This window comes from Aulostomus chinensis, chromosome 8 (assembly GCF_037954235.1).
Source record: "Aulostomus chinensis isolate RoL2024-O1b breed Wild chromosome 8, RoL_Achi_v1.0, whole genome shotgun sequence".
In the NCBI taxonomy this organism is placed as follows: domain Eukaryota; kingdom Metazoa; phylum Chordata; class Actinopteri; order Syngnathiformes; family Aulostomidae; genus Aulostomus; species Aulostomus chinensis.
The window spans coordinates 14,325,638-14,342,741 of NC_141327.1; the positions used below are offsets into that span (position 1 = coordinate 14,325,638).

The following is a 17,104-nucleotide window of genomic DNA, read 5'->3' on the forward strand; positions in this document are numbered from 1 at the left end:
AAGTGCAATGAAAGTTTCTCCTACGCAACAGTGATTTTTAAGAATAATCCAGATTATACATTCAGGGCTCCAGACACTATATGACCACTTCAATGTTGAATTAATGAGCTTTCATAGACAGAATTAGTCACGTACAAACAAATGCAAATGTAACACTGGAGCCAACATGTACAATCTCACATCCAGGATCTCAGATTCTCTCTTCCTCTCAGCCTCTAAACTGACAGAAAGAAAAATCTGACCATATAAATTCCACGCGGCAGCACGACAGCAGGAACATGGACATCTTGCCACCTGGGACTGCTTAGTCAGTCCCCTTCCTGCACTCAAATCCCCTCATCAAACTGTGAAACAGATTTTGGGCTGCGCCATGACAGCGTGCAATCAGGAACTGAGCAGGGCTCCATTATCTCATGACGTGCAGGTGTCACAGGATGAATCTGCCTCCATGCAGAAGACGTACGGTGCCGCAACACAAACTGATTTGCATCAACGTGTCGGCGGGGTCTCCACAGAGGCTCTGAGGGTAATCTAATACAGATTCAGAAGCAGGAGGAGAGGAAGCCCAGATACCAAAACACCATTTAAAAACATCAGTATTTACACACAGATACACATTTAAAAGCCATATTTTTAATGGATGCTCATTCTGTGAACACAATTATTTACAAATGCCAACTCCGTCTCCCTGTGGGCTGACAGGTATGACGAACATTTCTCTGAGAGAACGCAACAGCACCAAACACATTAGAGCCATAAAGCACTATTTTTTCTTTCTTTTTTCTCCCAGCACAACGCTATATGCATTTCTCCCAAATGCACAGTGAGAATTCAGGTGATAAATAATGCAGGCTGCCATGATGGATCAGTCTAATTTTAATGCAGCTGGTCTGCATTGATTATTGAGAAGCAGGAAGAGAGTCGAGAGGCTTTCAGGGAAATCAAACTGGCCGTAAGCTTCAGTTTTATAATCCCGTCTCAGGTCAGTATTGAGTTTATAGCCGACACTTCCGCAGAAATTTAAAGCTAAAGACTACATGTGGGGTGTATTTTCATGTTATTAGTTCCCCCCCAAACAATCAAACGGCTTTAAAACGCCCATTTCCATGTTGACTCCGTGGCTCCAGCCTTGAGTCGAAGAGAGCAAGCACATATTACATTGGTTTCATCTGCAGTGCAGTTATAAACACATCTGTAAATCACGGCCCATAATCCACCGGTTTAGATATGAGATCATGTTGTGAATAATAACGTGAAACTCTCCCTGTTGAACCATTAATATAAGAATTATACAGCTGATTCCGAAAACATCTGGGCCTACATTAAATATTCAAAGGTCTCAGACTGTGATCATGAAAACACTGGGGTGTGAGACCATTAACTTCAACTAAAAATATGCAAGAAAGCATCTAATTTGAGGATTAAATTCAGTCATGAAAGGCAGACAGCAGCTAATGATCCTGATTTTACCATCTGCTACATACCCTTTTCATTTTTTGGTCACGTTGGAAGGTGTTCAGCCACTACGGCAGAGCGTGTCTTAAAACTTGAGGGTTGCACTTTCTGAAGCCATTCATCTGTCATTTATGACAGAAAAAGAAGAGTTTTTGGACTGTTGGATGGACATAAGAAGCACTGTTTTGGGCTCTGGGACATTGTGATGAGCATTATTGAAAGGTTCTTGCCATTTTGGAGACCAACCAATTCATCGATTTGATCAATGACACAATCCATTCGCTGCAGCCTTGTTCATGCGTCCGAATGGCGTCAGTTTCCTGCTCTGTCGTGCCCCCCACGCACTTTGACTGAACCCGAACAGTGATTGTGTCTCTGTTGTCTGCTTGTAAAAAAATGAATGAATACATAAAGGTGGAGAGAAAAAAAAATCCAAATATTATTGTCTCTATTATGGCAAAAAAGACCATATTTGCATTGAATTTTAGTTTATCCAACATGCTGAAATCAAACAGCTCAGAAGGTCTTAAAGAACCAGCTACAACCTAAAGACCTCTTTCTCAGTGTAGCATTTAATAGCAAGGGGGCGTGGCTTCAACAGATCCATAATCCAGTGGCTAAAATGTTTGCCTCTGCAGAACTGCAGCAACATGTGTCCCGGGCCAAAGCTGTTATGTAATCAAACAGTGGTCATCTAACAAGACCTAGCAAGTGTCCTCCTGTAAACAAAGCAGCTGCTGTGTAGCAGAGGGTAGAGAGGCAAATTTAAATATAGCCTATGTTGACCTCTGACCCCCTTCCTTCTCTGCTTTACACGACACTTTTTTTTTTTTCCTTTCTCTTGTCTTTGCTCTCTTAATTGTTGTATCTTGATTTAAGGGCCAAAACAGCATCAAGGAGCCCTGAGAGCGCTGCCATGCAACATTACGGCACCCAGAGATGAAGGGAGTAGATGTGCACGAGGGCACAAAACACTGGAGAGGTCAATTTTCTAGATGCCAGCCTGAATGACGGCGAAAAACTAGAGCAAAGAGCAAAGAGATGGAAACTGAAGGAACACAATAACCGTCAGTGGGCTCGCTGCCTCTGATGATTTGCTGCATTTTTTTTTTTAAACTGCTGATATCCAGGATTGACCAGAGAGAGCGGGAGTATTGACGAAACGTGGCAGCGACGGCATTACGCAGATTATTCGGCCTTCTAAAACAGACCGTGGGTTTTCCAAGATTCCAGAAGCCCCATAAAAGTGATGAAATAACAGAACTTTACAAACATTTGTTGTTTTTCAGCTCTGACTGGGGCTGAGGTCTTCTTACCACCGGTCACTGAAACCGTGACTGAGAGGAAATAAGATGTCAGGGTTCAACAATCATCCTTTGCACCTTTTTATAAATTCAACTTCTTTTTTTTGGGGGGGGGGTCTGAATGAGAGTTCTTTCCGGAATCATCACCCCACCAACTTTACTGCACCTCAACTGACAGAACAAATCAAACACACCACTGAGACCCGGCTGGTTTAATATCCTTGCTCAGTCTACAGAGACAACAGCTAAAACAAATCTTTGTTTTCCAATCATTTCACAATATTACTTAGAAATAAATTGTTTATTTCAGGCCACATTAGGTTGAAAATGTAATAAAACTCTCGTGTGTCTCATGAAAAGATTTCAGAGTTCATATTACACTTAGGAACCTCCTGGAGGATCAGAAGCATCAACTACTTTATTAAATATGGACGTCAATATTTTGATATTAACTCGATACAGACGGATGGTGAATAGGCTGGAGCGCTTCTCAAACTTTTACGTACTCCAAGCACTTTACTGTACATTACTATACTCATTCATACACACACACACACACACAAACTGATGGTGGAGGCTGTCATGCAAGGTGCCACCATCAGGAGCAAATGGGGGGGGGGGGTTCTGTATCTTGCTCAAGAGCATGTTGACAGTCACCAATGAAGGAGGACAATGCAATAAGTGTCTTTAGAAATGTGGTATATTCCAATCTTCCTCAAAGTGATCAAAGCACAATTTATGCATGATTAGCAAGAAAACACTGCAAATGTACCGCGACAGAAAGGATTCACGTCAAACCCTGTAAAGGCACCCCGACACATGACGACGTCCTCCGCCATTATGCTGAATCTGTGGCATACAAACAGGAATACGAGTGGAATATTCCATTAGAAACTCGTTAAAAGTCATGTATCGTCTTATTAAGAATAAGGTCAAGGGCGGGATTATTCAAAGAAAAATAAAACCTAACAATTTAATCTGGTGGGACTGAAGGTGTGGCCACTGCAGTGCCTGCTGACTATTCAGCCACTCTTTGTCGAATAATTTGCGGTCATTAGCCGGTAATTTGAGCCTTAACACCGAAAATAAATTGTGACACTGAATGTTGAGGATTATAACCAGGCAAGGTTACACCAGCGCGTGTGCGCGTGTGTGTGTGTGTGTGTGTGTGTGTGTGTGTGTGTGTGTGTGTGTGTGTGTGTGTGTGTGTAGGTCACATGAGTGAGTTTACCTTTCCATGGTCTATCAAGACTGCGGTGGATATGCAGGGATATTCTGAGGGTTGCCCAAACACCGAGCAGCTCAAGGCTGAGACTGAGCATCAGTGGCATACCGCAAAGTCCACTGGCTCCTATTAGGGAGACTGTTTTTGTCCCGTTTTCTTCAGTGTCACAATTAGATTTGCAAACGATGCATCCTGGTAGCGAGCAGGAACATCCTCGATTTGCGTGTCTCCTCAGCTCTGACCACTGAGCTTCAGGCTCCATGTGTGAATCACCAAATAAATGTACAAATCAGCAGAGAACGAGATCCTCGTCAAGATCTGCGACCACCGACTGAGCTCAAATCACGTCCGCGCCCCAGTTTCTGTTTTTATTTAATCTTTCAGGTTTTAGACAGGAATTCACCCCAGATAGATTATATCTAGTGTCTCAGTTTAGTATTAGCTTAGTATTTTAGTGCTGATTCGGCATTTGTGATCAAAACTTACTGAGGTTTAAGTAAGAATTTCCTGCTTTGTATAAATGAGCAGAATTATTTAGAGTTTAATGGACTGAAGAGTCTGGTATTAATCAGATGTGATTGAGGATCATTACTGTGGCTTTGTATCCTCCACTAACGCTCTGGTTTATCCTGGCAGGACAGGACGGAGTCTTTTCACCTCCTCCGTTCGGTTGGAAACGTCATTTTGCGGTATTTTGTCGGCCTGCGTGAGGAAGATGGAGCGAGGCGAGATGATGCGAGGCAGCTCCAGGTACTGTATGTCATTACAGGTGCAACAACGTAACGACCGCCGACTAAAGCCTCGTCATTTAAGAGATGAGAAGTAAGCCAGCAAGGATCCACAGAGTCTGAACTCAGCGTGATCTTTACAGCATCTGACTGGTAAATCTGCTGAGTGGCACGGAGACTAATTGCTGTATCATCGTGTCACCGACGTGGTGATTTGAACCAACGGCTGCTGCTGCTGGGAAGTGACTTGAAATAAGACTCCACAGGAACAGTAGCCAGTGGCTGACAGACGCGTGTTTTAGCTCAGGACAGATACCATCTCCCTTTGTTTCCACAACATTTCATTACCAGTGACATTTGTGTGTGTTTTTAACATGAAGCCATTAAAACTCATGTTAAACAGCTTTACTCACCAGGGGGACACAAAGTAGCAACAGTTTTTTTTTTTTGTTGCAAAACAAAAATGATGAATTTGTTCCATTAAATAATGCAAAATGTCCTTCACAAAACCTCCAAAAGAGACGCATCCAAATAACATGTTTTTATCCGGTCGACATTTTCTAACTTTTGACATCATTTTTATTTTAGTGTGACAGACAAGAACCAAGCAAACAAGCACGTGATTTTCACACACACGCTGCTCGACTGCGATCAGATTTTATGCTCCTTTTATGAGTCGCATCTTCTTCCTGGTGTGTTTTTAGTGGTGGAAGTATCTTTGTTTTAGTTTGGATATGCAAAAAAAAAAATTCCGTGCAAATGAGAAATGCAGTCGTATCCTAAATACTCATATCTATACAAGTGAAAGCAATTAGATTTTGTTTTTTTTGCTTTTTTTTTTTTTTAAAGTAAACTACTTCACTAATTGTTTCAACTCTAATCATGAGGTCAATAATACAATATAGGAAGGTTTTATTTATTTTTTTAATGATTCTCCACACCACTCTTCCATGTCCAATACAACAACACGTGAATCAGTTCTGCAACACTGAAGATTCTTCACAGTTGAACTTTTTCCACATGAAAAAGAGTTTTCAATGGCATTTTTGATGATAACAAACCATTTCAACTCAACTTCCGGGTTTCAATTTCACATCTCAGCTGCCCAGCTACATTCACACGGTCAATCCGCACATTCTTAAAAAAAAAAACATAAAAACTTGATGTTATTCAAGGTTAATTTTGAATAAAATATTTTAAAAAACAACAACAACACTATATCCATCCTCAAAATTTCAAGCAACACTGTAAGCACACATAAAACTGTGTGCAATGAAACCTATTTTTAGAAAAAGGACATTTACAGGGATGAAAATGAAATGTCAAGCCTGTTACAGAAATGCCACTCTCCACTTTATCTCTTTGTCATTTTCCAGTCATGACTGAGAAGCTCGCTGCGTCTGCTGGAGGACCCGACCCCCATTTTGTAGGAGCTTTGAATTTAATAATTGATGGCTCAACAGACATAACAAAGCAGGAACCTTTCCCACCCGGCACAGCTGCCCAGATGACGCTGGACGCCGGTTTGACATCACAAAGACTTTGGACACAAATAGAAGGAATATTAGAGCAGAAAATGAAAATATGGCCGTCGTTAAAATTACAGCTGTGCAATGATATCAGCAAGTTGTCTGTATTTTTTTTTAATTTATTTCTTTTACATTTACAATGTTTACATGTGGGTTTTTTTTCAGTACGTTAATATCATACGACCTCGTTTTAATACAGCTAATATCAACATTGCTAAATATTGGCTATCGGCACGTCAGGTATCAGCAAAATAATCCAATATCCCTTGTTCCAATCCGACAGCGAATACGTCGACCTCTAAACATGTTAAGATTTTACATACGTGAACATGACAGTGCGTGGAAGATGTTGGATTTTAGTAACAACACAACTTAAAGACAACAAAATATTAACAGCAAGCTGTCGTCACTATACTACATCAAATTGATTTGATACATCCTTTACATGAATGTCGCTCACCAGACTTCGCAAACTACATCTAACCAAATATCAAGGTCTTGTGACGTCGGCGGCCAGCTGGGTGCCTGCAGGGTGCAGTGTGACCTCTACGTTTATTTTACGTATCCAGGCAGGAATTTATGGACAAGATAGATGTCAAGAACTCATAGGGAACCAACCGGTCTGAACACAGAGGATTGACATCCTTCCAGCTTACATTCTTTATTAAATGTCTTTCTGACAGTTGCTGCCACAGAACAATGATGTGTCAATGTTGTGGAAAAAGGAAACGATAAGGAACAAAGTCATTTATTTGAACAGGGTCAGACCTTTAGTCTACAGTGTTGCTACCCTGTGTGGTTCACACACAGTTGAAAAGCTGTGTACTCTTTGCTCCGCACTGGAAATTAAATCAGGGACTGGACAAAGAATCAGAGAGATGATCAGAGTTCAGAATTCCACCAACATTCATAAAGCTTCTCCCCAGCACAGGCGGTGTATGGATGGGTTCTTGTTTAGGCTCTGGACCTGAGACTGACAGGATGATGTCACTACTGCAATGAAGGGCAGAAGCTCCTCCACGTCTCTAACATCCGTCACTTCAACAAAAGCTGCTGTGACACTAACAAACAGTGATGGGTGAAAATGAGAAGTTTTCCTTAAAGCTGGCGGTAGTGTGTATGTTTGGGGAGGGGGGGGGGGGTGCACGCTAATGTCAAGCTATGCAAGAACATGTCAAACTGCCAACAGTCCAACACCTTGAACTGAGTTATTAGTGAGTTTCACCCAAGTCCAAGCACACAGTCGAGGCTCCAGCTGAGAGCAGACGACTGCATCTCACCTCTGGGGAAGGAGAGCGCGTCGGCGAGTGGGTGATGGGCTGGAGGCAGTCGTGAACACTGGGGGGCCTGCATTTACATGAGCTAATACACACAAACACACACACACACACGTACGCACGCACACACACGCACACACACACACACACACCAACTTCTAAATGCGAAAATGTCCTGGACACTTCCCCCGTTATTAGACCGGTGTGTAATGATGCAGTCAAGACCACTGGATGTCTCACTCTTTATAACACCCTCCAGAGAGAAGCTCTGAATCACCGGGATCACATGACTCGCCTTGCAAAGTGTTTATCTTGAAGTCTTGAACACACACACACACACACACACACACACACTTGTTCTGCACAAGCTGAGAGCATTCTGCACCTCTGTGTGTTATTATGGTGCAACATCGGCTGCTTTGAACACACTGAATGAAATAAACAACAGTAATTGTCTTACACAGCAACTTTACCACGGAGTAAATAAGTCAGCTGCTGGTGATGACGGCGTCAGCGTCAGCGAATGCTGAGAATGTACAATCCGCTTGTGTGAAAAAGACTGATTTCAATGCTTAAATAGGAAAATGTACAAAATTCAAAAATGGATGATGATCCAGCGGGGAAAGCATAGAAGTGTGTGTGAGTGTGTGCGTGTGTTTAACATGCGGTCTGTTACCTGGGCACTCAGACTTTGGCAGGCTCTGAGGTTTCCACATTAGATGAAGAAGCAAGTTGAAGCTCAAACTGATGGGAAGCCAACCATCAGAGGCTGATAGGACCAACCTGTGTGTTTAAACCTCTCATCTATGCCGCCACTCTTCACTATTTCTCCTCCTCTCTTCTGTTTTTCATCTAAAACCATGAACATTGTTCCACTTTCGTCTACCAACAAGGGGTCGCTGCTTTACCAAACGGACACATCACTTGTGGGAAGTCTCTTTACCGATCGTAAGCAGTCAAAAATCACATTGAGCCTCAGTGACTGCTGAGATAATGAACATTTATCTGCTCCAGGGAGTAATTCATGATTACACACCAAACAGAGCAGCAAACATCCATCTTCTCTCTCTGCTTTATTTATCCTGATGGAGGTAACAGTCAAAAAAATGATTTGTCCCATCCACAATAAACACAACTTAGAACTCTGACTCTGAAGGAATAAATATTTCCATGTTTTCAGGCAAACAATTTCCCTACAGCGCTCCATCAGGTTTGGTGAAAGTCGGCCGCGTAGTTTTTGTGGGATCCTGCTGATAAACAAGTCAACAGAAACACGACTGCCGCGGTGATGGCGCTTTCGTTGAATGTTGAATACGGCCTGAACGATGGAGCGATCTGCTTATTTGCATTTTCCTCCCAGATTTATTTGGGATTCTCTACACACCACAGCAGTTTGAAAGAATTAGCTGAAATGTTCGAGCACACACAGCAGTTCTTCACCGCAGAGGTCCGTCCTGAAGAGCAGTAAATGTGATGATTCACATGACACTGTCAGAGGTGACACAGCGGAGCAGAAACTAGTGTGTGTGTGTGTGTGTGTGTGTGTGTGTGGGCGCACTCGCGCATCCAAGAAAACAGCTGCAAAACTCAGACACAAAGAAAAAAAAAGAATGATTGGTTTTACCTTGGCACTGGAATCCTTGTTTTCCAAATCCCCTGTGGAAAGAAACAAGGCCAAATTAAACCATTTTTGATTGGCATCGTTCAGTCCAAGGATTTTAAATGAGAACATCATTGAGGTTTTGCTTCTTGCCCTTATAATTATAATTTAAAAGACAAAACAGTATTTCAGACTGTGCACTTCAAGTGCGAGGATATAAATGTGCTTGTTAACGGCAGGAAGCTTTACATGGTTGGAACAGTGAACCGAGGTGACAGCCGCGAGCCACTGAAATACATTTCCCATCATCCTCACCGATGACGATGACAAGTCTGAATTAGGGCTGTGTGATATGACAATAGCCAAGTGTCAACATTTATTGTAGGGTGAAGAGGGGATGACATATTTTTGGATTCCAACCCAGATGTTATTATCGCCACTGGCCCCCTCAACTAAAAGCTGAGGGGATTTTTAAACTGGAGGGTGAATCATTGCAGAAAATAATCAAGTCTGATATGTTTTGCTCAGCATTGCTAATCTTGACAACCTAACGCCACTTTTGTGATTTTTGTGGGCTGGTCGCAGCTGTCAGGACGCACAAAGCTAACGTTATGCTACAAACGAACTACACCGTCGGCTTCACCTCGACTAGCTTATTTGTTCTGGTTTTGATGTGACGACATTAAAAAACAAACAAAAACAAAAAAAAACAGAAGCCATTCCAGCAACCAACATTTTAACGGCACACACGAGCTTGGAATGCATGAGTGTGACACTTGACAAGTAAAATTCAAAACGACAAAGGAACCCGACGTTCTGGGATCTCACGGTTCTGCAAATCAAATCCTTGCAACGGTATTTTTTTATCATTTGGACACTTTAACATTCTCCCACACCGACTCCAACCGGCCCGGACAAAATTGATGGGCACGGTTTCATTTTGGACTCAGGCTAGTCGACTCTACTTGGGAAAGTTGACGAAGCAAACAGAAATTCTGCTAAAATCCTCAACACCTCAGCAGGAATCACATCAAACAGCGCAATTGAGAGCCACAAAAACCAGTTTGCAGCTTAAATCTATGCAAAGACACAATGGTGATTTACCAGACGCTGGTTCAATGCTGCGAACACTTCGCGGGCCACATGAGAGGAGGAAACACTCCTTGACAATACACAAGCTGGGCTGGGACATCTTTGAGGATATTAATAGTTTAAACCAAAGATTATTTTTGGTTGTAACTGACGTTTCTAAGTGTTTTCTAGTTGACATTTCAGATTTCCTAAGGCACGTTCATAGTTTGTTACACGCTTGACAAAAAATGTGCCTATTAATTAAATGAAGAAATAGCTTTAATTGACTTAAAATATAATAAGCAATAGGCCCTTCCATTTTGAGATTTTACAGAAACAAAACATTCATCTCTATGGGGGTTTGAGATTTTGGTCATATCACACAGCTCGACTTCATGGAAGGAAAATCAAGTCAAAATGGTCACAATGTCCTAAAAAAAAATCTGCGACCACTCATCAAAATCGACACCTAAAACTGAGAAATACACTTTGATGACAATTAAACATCTCAAACTTGCATAAAGAGCCTGTCATTTACACCGTAAACACCTCAGCAGGCGTCACCGGCGGTAACTTGCAGGACATGTTTAGCTCGGAGTGCTGCTGAGGAAGGAGAGGTGGGCAGGGCGGGGTGTCACAGGCCAACGCTGTAAAACTGTCAAGGTTGTGACGCTTGTGACGCGCTGGCACTGAAGCGCCTCCGATCACCCTCGGTGACAGCACAGAGCCGTGAACGTGGGCCAAACTCGAAAAGTTTATTCCTCCTCAGCTCTTACACACCCACATGCGCCTGATGTTCAGAAATAAGCTTCACAACAGGACACGTTAGGAGCTCCGTTACAGATTAACGTGTTATATTTAACATGTCTGATGACTTTTGAACCGTGAAACGTACACCTCTGACCTTTACCGTATCAGCTGGGAGGGAAGCTCAGCCGGATACGGTCGTACGCTGCTTACGAACCCCCTTCTTGTGTGCAAATCACGGAACCACGCAGACAATGAGAACCTCTCCAGTTAGTCCGAATGAGCAACATGTGCGCTTTGTGGGAAGCGTTACCGTGCGGCCTCACCGCAGAGCCACTAATCTGCAGCATCTCGTCCAGAACGCGTATATTATGGTGCAGAAATGAGACAATAAACTAGAAACGTTTCAGTAAAAGCACCAGGCATCCTTCAATGGAAAGCTTTACGAGCTCGACGAGCCAGGAAGGGGAACCTATTACTCATTCCTGCAGCTCAAGAACTGTGGAGCAGGAATGCTCCTCAAGGAAAACTGCAGAGGAACACCTCAACAATGTGTGTTCATGCGACATCATCGCAAAATTAGAAACACTCGAGTTGACTTTAAAAAAAAAAAAAGTTACTCCAGCTTGTACAAACCAAACAACCTCCTCTTTCCAAACGCATGGTTCAATACATAAACACCATAACTCCTCCCATATGGAAGAGTTTGGTTGAGAAGAGAGAGAGAAGGGGAAAAAAAGACCAGTAAAGCTTTTTTTTTTTTAATCTTAAACAAATGAATCCGAAAGTGTAGAAAGGTCCGTGGACAGCGTGATCGTGAGGGGGAAAGTAGTGGTGTGAAGTTGTGTAACGTCACCGAGTCCTCGGCTGAAGTTATCCAATATGCAACAGGCAGCGGCGGCGGCAGCAGCAGCAGCAGCGGTAGTAGTCAGGGGGTGGAGGTGGAGGTGCAGGCGGTGCGCTTACCAGATGAAGTCGGTGCAGTGGCTGCAGAAAGTCGGCTGCTTGAAGAACCTGGCTGTGAATTTATGGTTCTTGACTTCGTGGACGTTTTTTTGCCTCAGAGCACCTTTACGAGCGAACCTATTCGCTACGTCCTCGGTGGACGACTCGTTTAAACTTACATCGGCCATGTTCTCCTAAAATAAGAATCAATGCAAAAGCTTCCTCTTGCTGACTTGAAGTGGTTTCTAGTCCGAGTAGATACGAGCGCGGAGTCAGCAGAGAGCGGAGAAGACACTGGACTTTCTGCCTGGGCTTGCCCTGCCTGCCGATACCACTGGGCTGCTCCACTGACAGCTCTGAGCGCCGACAAGGCAGCCTCTGTGAACCCACAGTACCACATCCGGTCTGTACCTTCAAAGTAAAAGTACCAGATTTTTAAATTTGAACGTACCCTGCACTATTTTTAATCCTATTTTAACCTTCTTTAAAGGCAGAGTTTGACATCAGAGAATCGCTTCCATTTCAGTGTGTAAATTCCTGAAACAAGTTCAGTTGTGCACTCCAGCTTAAGATGATGTGACTTTTTTTTTCTTCTGTGAAATAAAACATAGCAACATAATTCTGTTTTTCTGTGCATTACCCACATTCATATTTATCCACTTTCTCATGTTTATGGTGCTTTTTTTAACAGTTCCATAGGTCTTTATGTCTCCCTCTCTTGACTATGCTGCTGCAATAATGAATTTCCCTGATGTGGGATCAACAAAATCTATCTTATCTTATCTAGTTATCTACTTAGCTAAATTTGTTGTGTAGCCAGATTTAGCCTCTAAAAATTGGCCTTATAGTTCAGCAGATAAAAAGCAGTTGAAATGTCTGCAGCTTTGTAATTCTGCTGATTGCATCTGTACTTTGAAAAATATCAAAAGTGGAAGATTCGCTTGTGACACAAAGCATTTAAGTCTCATTATAATTTTAGTAGTAGTTTAGTAGTAGAATTTGTATTCATTTTTGCAAGTAAAAATACTGTGATTTAAAAATAATAATGATAATAATAAATTAAGGCCGAGTAACAACTTTTTTAAATGATTAATCAAAACTGCGGTGAAGGCAGGATTATCGCGTGATGGTTATATTAAACTACAGTATCTAGATGTACAAAAAACTAGAAGTACAGAAAAGTCTACATTTTGTTCTTTTACATAAAAAAATAGCATCTATAATTGTTACAGGACGATCCAAAGGGGGGGGGGGGTCCATTGCCAGTTTTATTTTGAAGACAAACTTCCTGTCTGTAATCTGTGCATCTGTGCTTAACTTGCTGCTCCGCTCCGCTTCCTCCTTTTCTCTCCGGCTGATGTCATTCAACAGGGTCCGCTGTGGGAGTGACGCGTCCCGGGTCCCGGTGGAGGAATGTGAGATGGGGGCGTCACCGTGTGGAAGAAGGGAGTATTACATATTTTAGCCGCCTTCTTTCAGCGTCTCACTCACTGACTTGAAGTTGTGTATCTTCACATTTAAGGTACTTGAACGGTTTGTTTAGTAATGTGTTGGTTCAGCATATCTCGGTTAACTATCAGTAAGACAATTGTTACATTTCCTGACTGCATTTATATTCTGATACTCTGATTTCAAGATCAGTTAATCATTGATTGACATATGTTGTTTTGTGCTGTTTGCTAAATCACTGTTAGAAGTGACATTGATCCATGGATAATGAATATACAAACTGTGCAGAGGTAATGGAATAATTGATCTGGAGGAAGGAAGATTTCAAACGAATGATCCGACAGATTTAAGTTGCAGTGACCTCTGAATTACCTCTGCGGGGGGGGGGCAGCAACACCAGGGGTCAGACCTGAGCACCTGACCTGCTGGAGCTCTGTGGTTTTCTCACCAGGCTTGCTGGTAGGAAGAGAAACTTGGAATAAGAGAGAAGCTGAAGATACGACTGGTGTTCCACTGTGCTAGGATAACTCTGTAGTGTTGTGGCATTTGGAAGGCGACTTGTTTTTGTTGTTTTCTGCTCGTGACTTCAAATTGTTCCACAAGCACCTCAAAGACAGAGCACATTTAGTTCATTTGTATCGCATATTTATTTCTGCAGTCCTACCAAGGACACCAGAGCTGTGTAGTTTAGTGGTTCCATCCATCCATCCATCCATCCATCCATTTTCTTCCGCTTATCCTGTTAAGGGTCGTGGGGGACTGGAGCCTATCCCAGCTGCTGTCAAGGTTCACCCTGGACAGGTCACCAGTCCATCTCAGGGCCAACACATAGAGACAGACAACCATTCACACTCACAGTCACACCTACAGTCAATTTAGAGTATCAATCAGCTTCGTCCTCTCTTGATGTCTTTGGACTGTGGGAGGAAGCTGGAGTACCAGAGAGAACCCACACAGGAACAGGGAGAACATGGAGACTCACACAGAAAGATCCTGTGATGGAGCTGGACTTGAACCCGGAACCTTCTTGCTGTGAGGCGACATTGCTGACCTTGAGTGGTTCCTTGGTTGTCTATTTAATCTGGATCTGCATCAATGTCAGTGCAAGTTTTTTGGGCGTGTGGAAGGAAGTCAGAGCAGGGAGAACCCATGCAACCAACAAACTTCTTGCTGTGAGGCAACAGTACTAACAGACACATTTAATAGTTTAGTCAGAGACCCTGGGGTTTTTTTGTTTTTTGTTTTTTTGGAAAGGGGGGTGTTGCATTTCTAAGATGAACCTTCTGCATCCCATGATGAAAACCCTCTGACCAGCTTATTGGTTGCCAGGTGGGATGGTTCACAGACGAGTCGATCACGCTGACAAAGGTACGACTGGGTTGCGTAATTTGAAAATCGCCAGGTTCTTGTGCCTTGCTTCCTGCTATGTTGGTTTGCAGACCAGCAGAGGAACCAACAGGCCTCAACAGATCACATACCACACACCATGAATAACCCAGCTTTGGGTCTGCTACCGCTCTGATGAGCTGTAAGGTAAAAGGATCCATAGAGCACCTGCACCCAACTGAAGACCACAGCTCATGGTGAAGGTGGGGTACCCTGTGACTGCCCACAAGTTCCAGGTGGCCAGAATTTAGGAATCTAACATCATTGGGCTGGATTTGTTGACCAACGAAGGTTCTAGTTGATGTGCAGAGGACCGTGATCTACCTTGGTACAGAGATCTTCCCCTGTGGTGGGGACAAGGAGCAGGATCAAGATCGTGTCATCCCTCCATCTGTCACACAGATGTAGCAGCGTACCTGATATTGTCCGGCCCACATGTTCCACCATCAACAGCATCTGTAGAACTATGATTTGAGGATCGGGTACACGTCCATGCTGAGGGCTCAAGCTTGTATTGGCAGGATTTTGCAAAGAACCAGGACAATAAATGGTTTCAGCACCTCAAGCTAAAGGTCCTAGAGAGGCCCATGTGTGCTCTGCTGCATCTGGCGACTTCATTGTGAAGATATAAGATTATGAAAGCTCTGACTCATCTGACAGTGGAGAGAATACAGCGCTCCTGCAGCTGCAGCAAGGAGACCGTGTTTGTGTTTCATCCTGCAAATTTCATCCATCCATCCATCCATTTTCTACCTCTTATCCTGTTAAGGGTCGTGGGGGGGCTGGAGCCTATCCCAGCGGCTACAGGAGAGAGGCGGGTTCACCCTGGACAGGTCACCAGTCCATCACAGGACCAACACACAGAGACAGACAAGAGATGAGATGAATAATTGAGTTTTGGTTCCACGTGTCTATGACATTGCTATGGGCAGTGGCAGGCTGCAGAGATGCAGGTGGCGCTGTGGAGCACAGTTTTTGCACTTGGGGGGTTAATTTTGACATTGAATACAATTTTTCACCAAATTAAGGTCCAAAGTGGCGGCAGGAAAAAGAAATGAACGTTGCAAATACAATAGGGTCTTCGCCCCGAAGATCCTGGAAACAATGAGCTAATACACATTACCACACTATCCATCAGTATCCTGCATCTCTCGTACTTTTACTTGTTAGAGTTTAAATACATTTGAGAGCAGGACGACTCTGATCTGAGGGTTGTTGAAACACATCTACAGGAAGCTGCTGAGAGACTCCTGTTGAATTTTTACTTTGACGACACAGATTCATTGTTATGGATGAAGCCACTGAAGAGTATAACACCAATCAAAGTACAACATTAAAATGCTGTTTACTTAGTAAAAAAAAAAAAATCATTATGAAATGTAATAAAACTCTGAAAAGAGTCCATATCAAGTACTTTTACTCTGAAGACTACTACTTCCCTCCATTATTCACTTCATTCATAGTACATTTTAAATTTAACCCACATGAAGCCGTGTACCTCGCCCTCGCCTCCAGTGTCAGACATCACAGAGAAGATCCAAGCTTTCAGTCATGCTCTTTGATCATCACTCAACCTGTGGTCGGCCATTGTGTCCTCTGTTAAGTCACGGAACCACTGAAGTCCCCAAGAAGCCTACAAGGCCCATACAGACTTTAGATTCTGTATGTTCCAAGAGGTTTCAAAGTTCCTGACTGAGAAAACCCAACTGTGACTGACTGACAGAATGGCGGAAGAAGCTCTGAGGAAGCGGGGCTTCCGCTTTGAAAGGCCAGTCTCCCCCACAGAGGCCACAGAAGAAGAGTGTGTGGTCGAAGACGAGGGCCAGCTCCAGCTGCACTCCACCGTTGATGCAGCGGAGTGGTACAGGGAGGTGGAGCGGGCCCATATCAAGTACTTTTACTCCGAAGACTACGTCCCTTGCCTTTCACTTCACTCATAGTCATTTTAAATGTATTGTTAATTTTCCAGTTGCCTTTTAACCCTCTTCCTACTGGTGTTTCATGACATTTCTGAGGTAAATCATGTATTGTCTCCTATTTAAAAGCCACAGTTACAAGTTAGCTGGAAGATGAAGATTCATTCAGAACACGACCATCAGCTGATCAAATCTGATGCATCAACTGGAATTAATTCTCATTACGTTACTGTTTGAATGCGTACTTTTATAATTTTTGTATGTAATAAAATGACTTTATTAGCAACAGTGACAAAATGGTGATCAACCAGCATCCGCACGTGTCATGAAGGAGCCAATAGCAGCAGCAGTTACATTGATCAGACACCAGTTACAAGATGATGATTCTCCTCCACAACACCAGGTTCTGACCACTAGAAGGCGCCAGGGGGCATCAATATGACATTCCACGCGGCGTGGAAGACGTGATCAA

At 43.1% G+C, this 17,104-nt stretch overlaps 1 protein-coding gene across 1 annotated transcript in view; it reads right to left on the reverse strand.

The window, feature by feature from the left end:
- prkcaa (protein kinase C, alpha, a) overlaps positions 1-12,236 on the reverse strand; it is a 149,460-nt gene extending 137,224 nt beyond the window's left edge. Inside the window, exons 1-2 of the mRNA XM_086211090.1 lie at positions 11,903-12,236; positions 9,143-9,174 (exon numbers count right to left, since the gene is read on the reverse strand). Coding sequence (XP_086067216.1) covers positions 9,143-9,174; positions 11,903-12,069 — 199 coding nt within the window. The 5' untranslated portion in view covers positions 12,070-12,236. The remainder of the gene's footprint in view (positions 1-9,142; positions 9,175-11,902) is intronic.
- Positions 12,237-17,104: the final 4,868 nt, after the last annotated feature.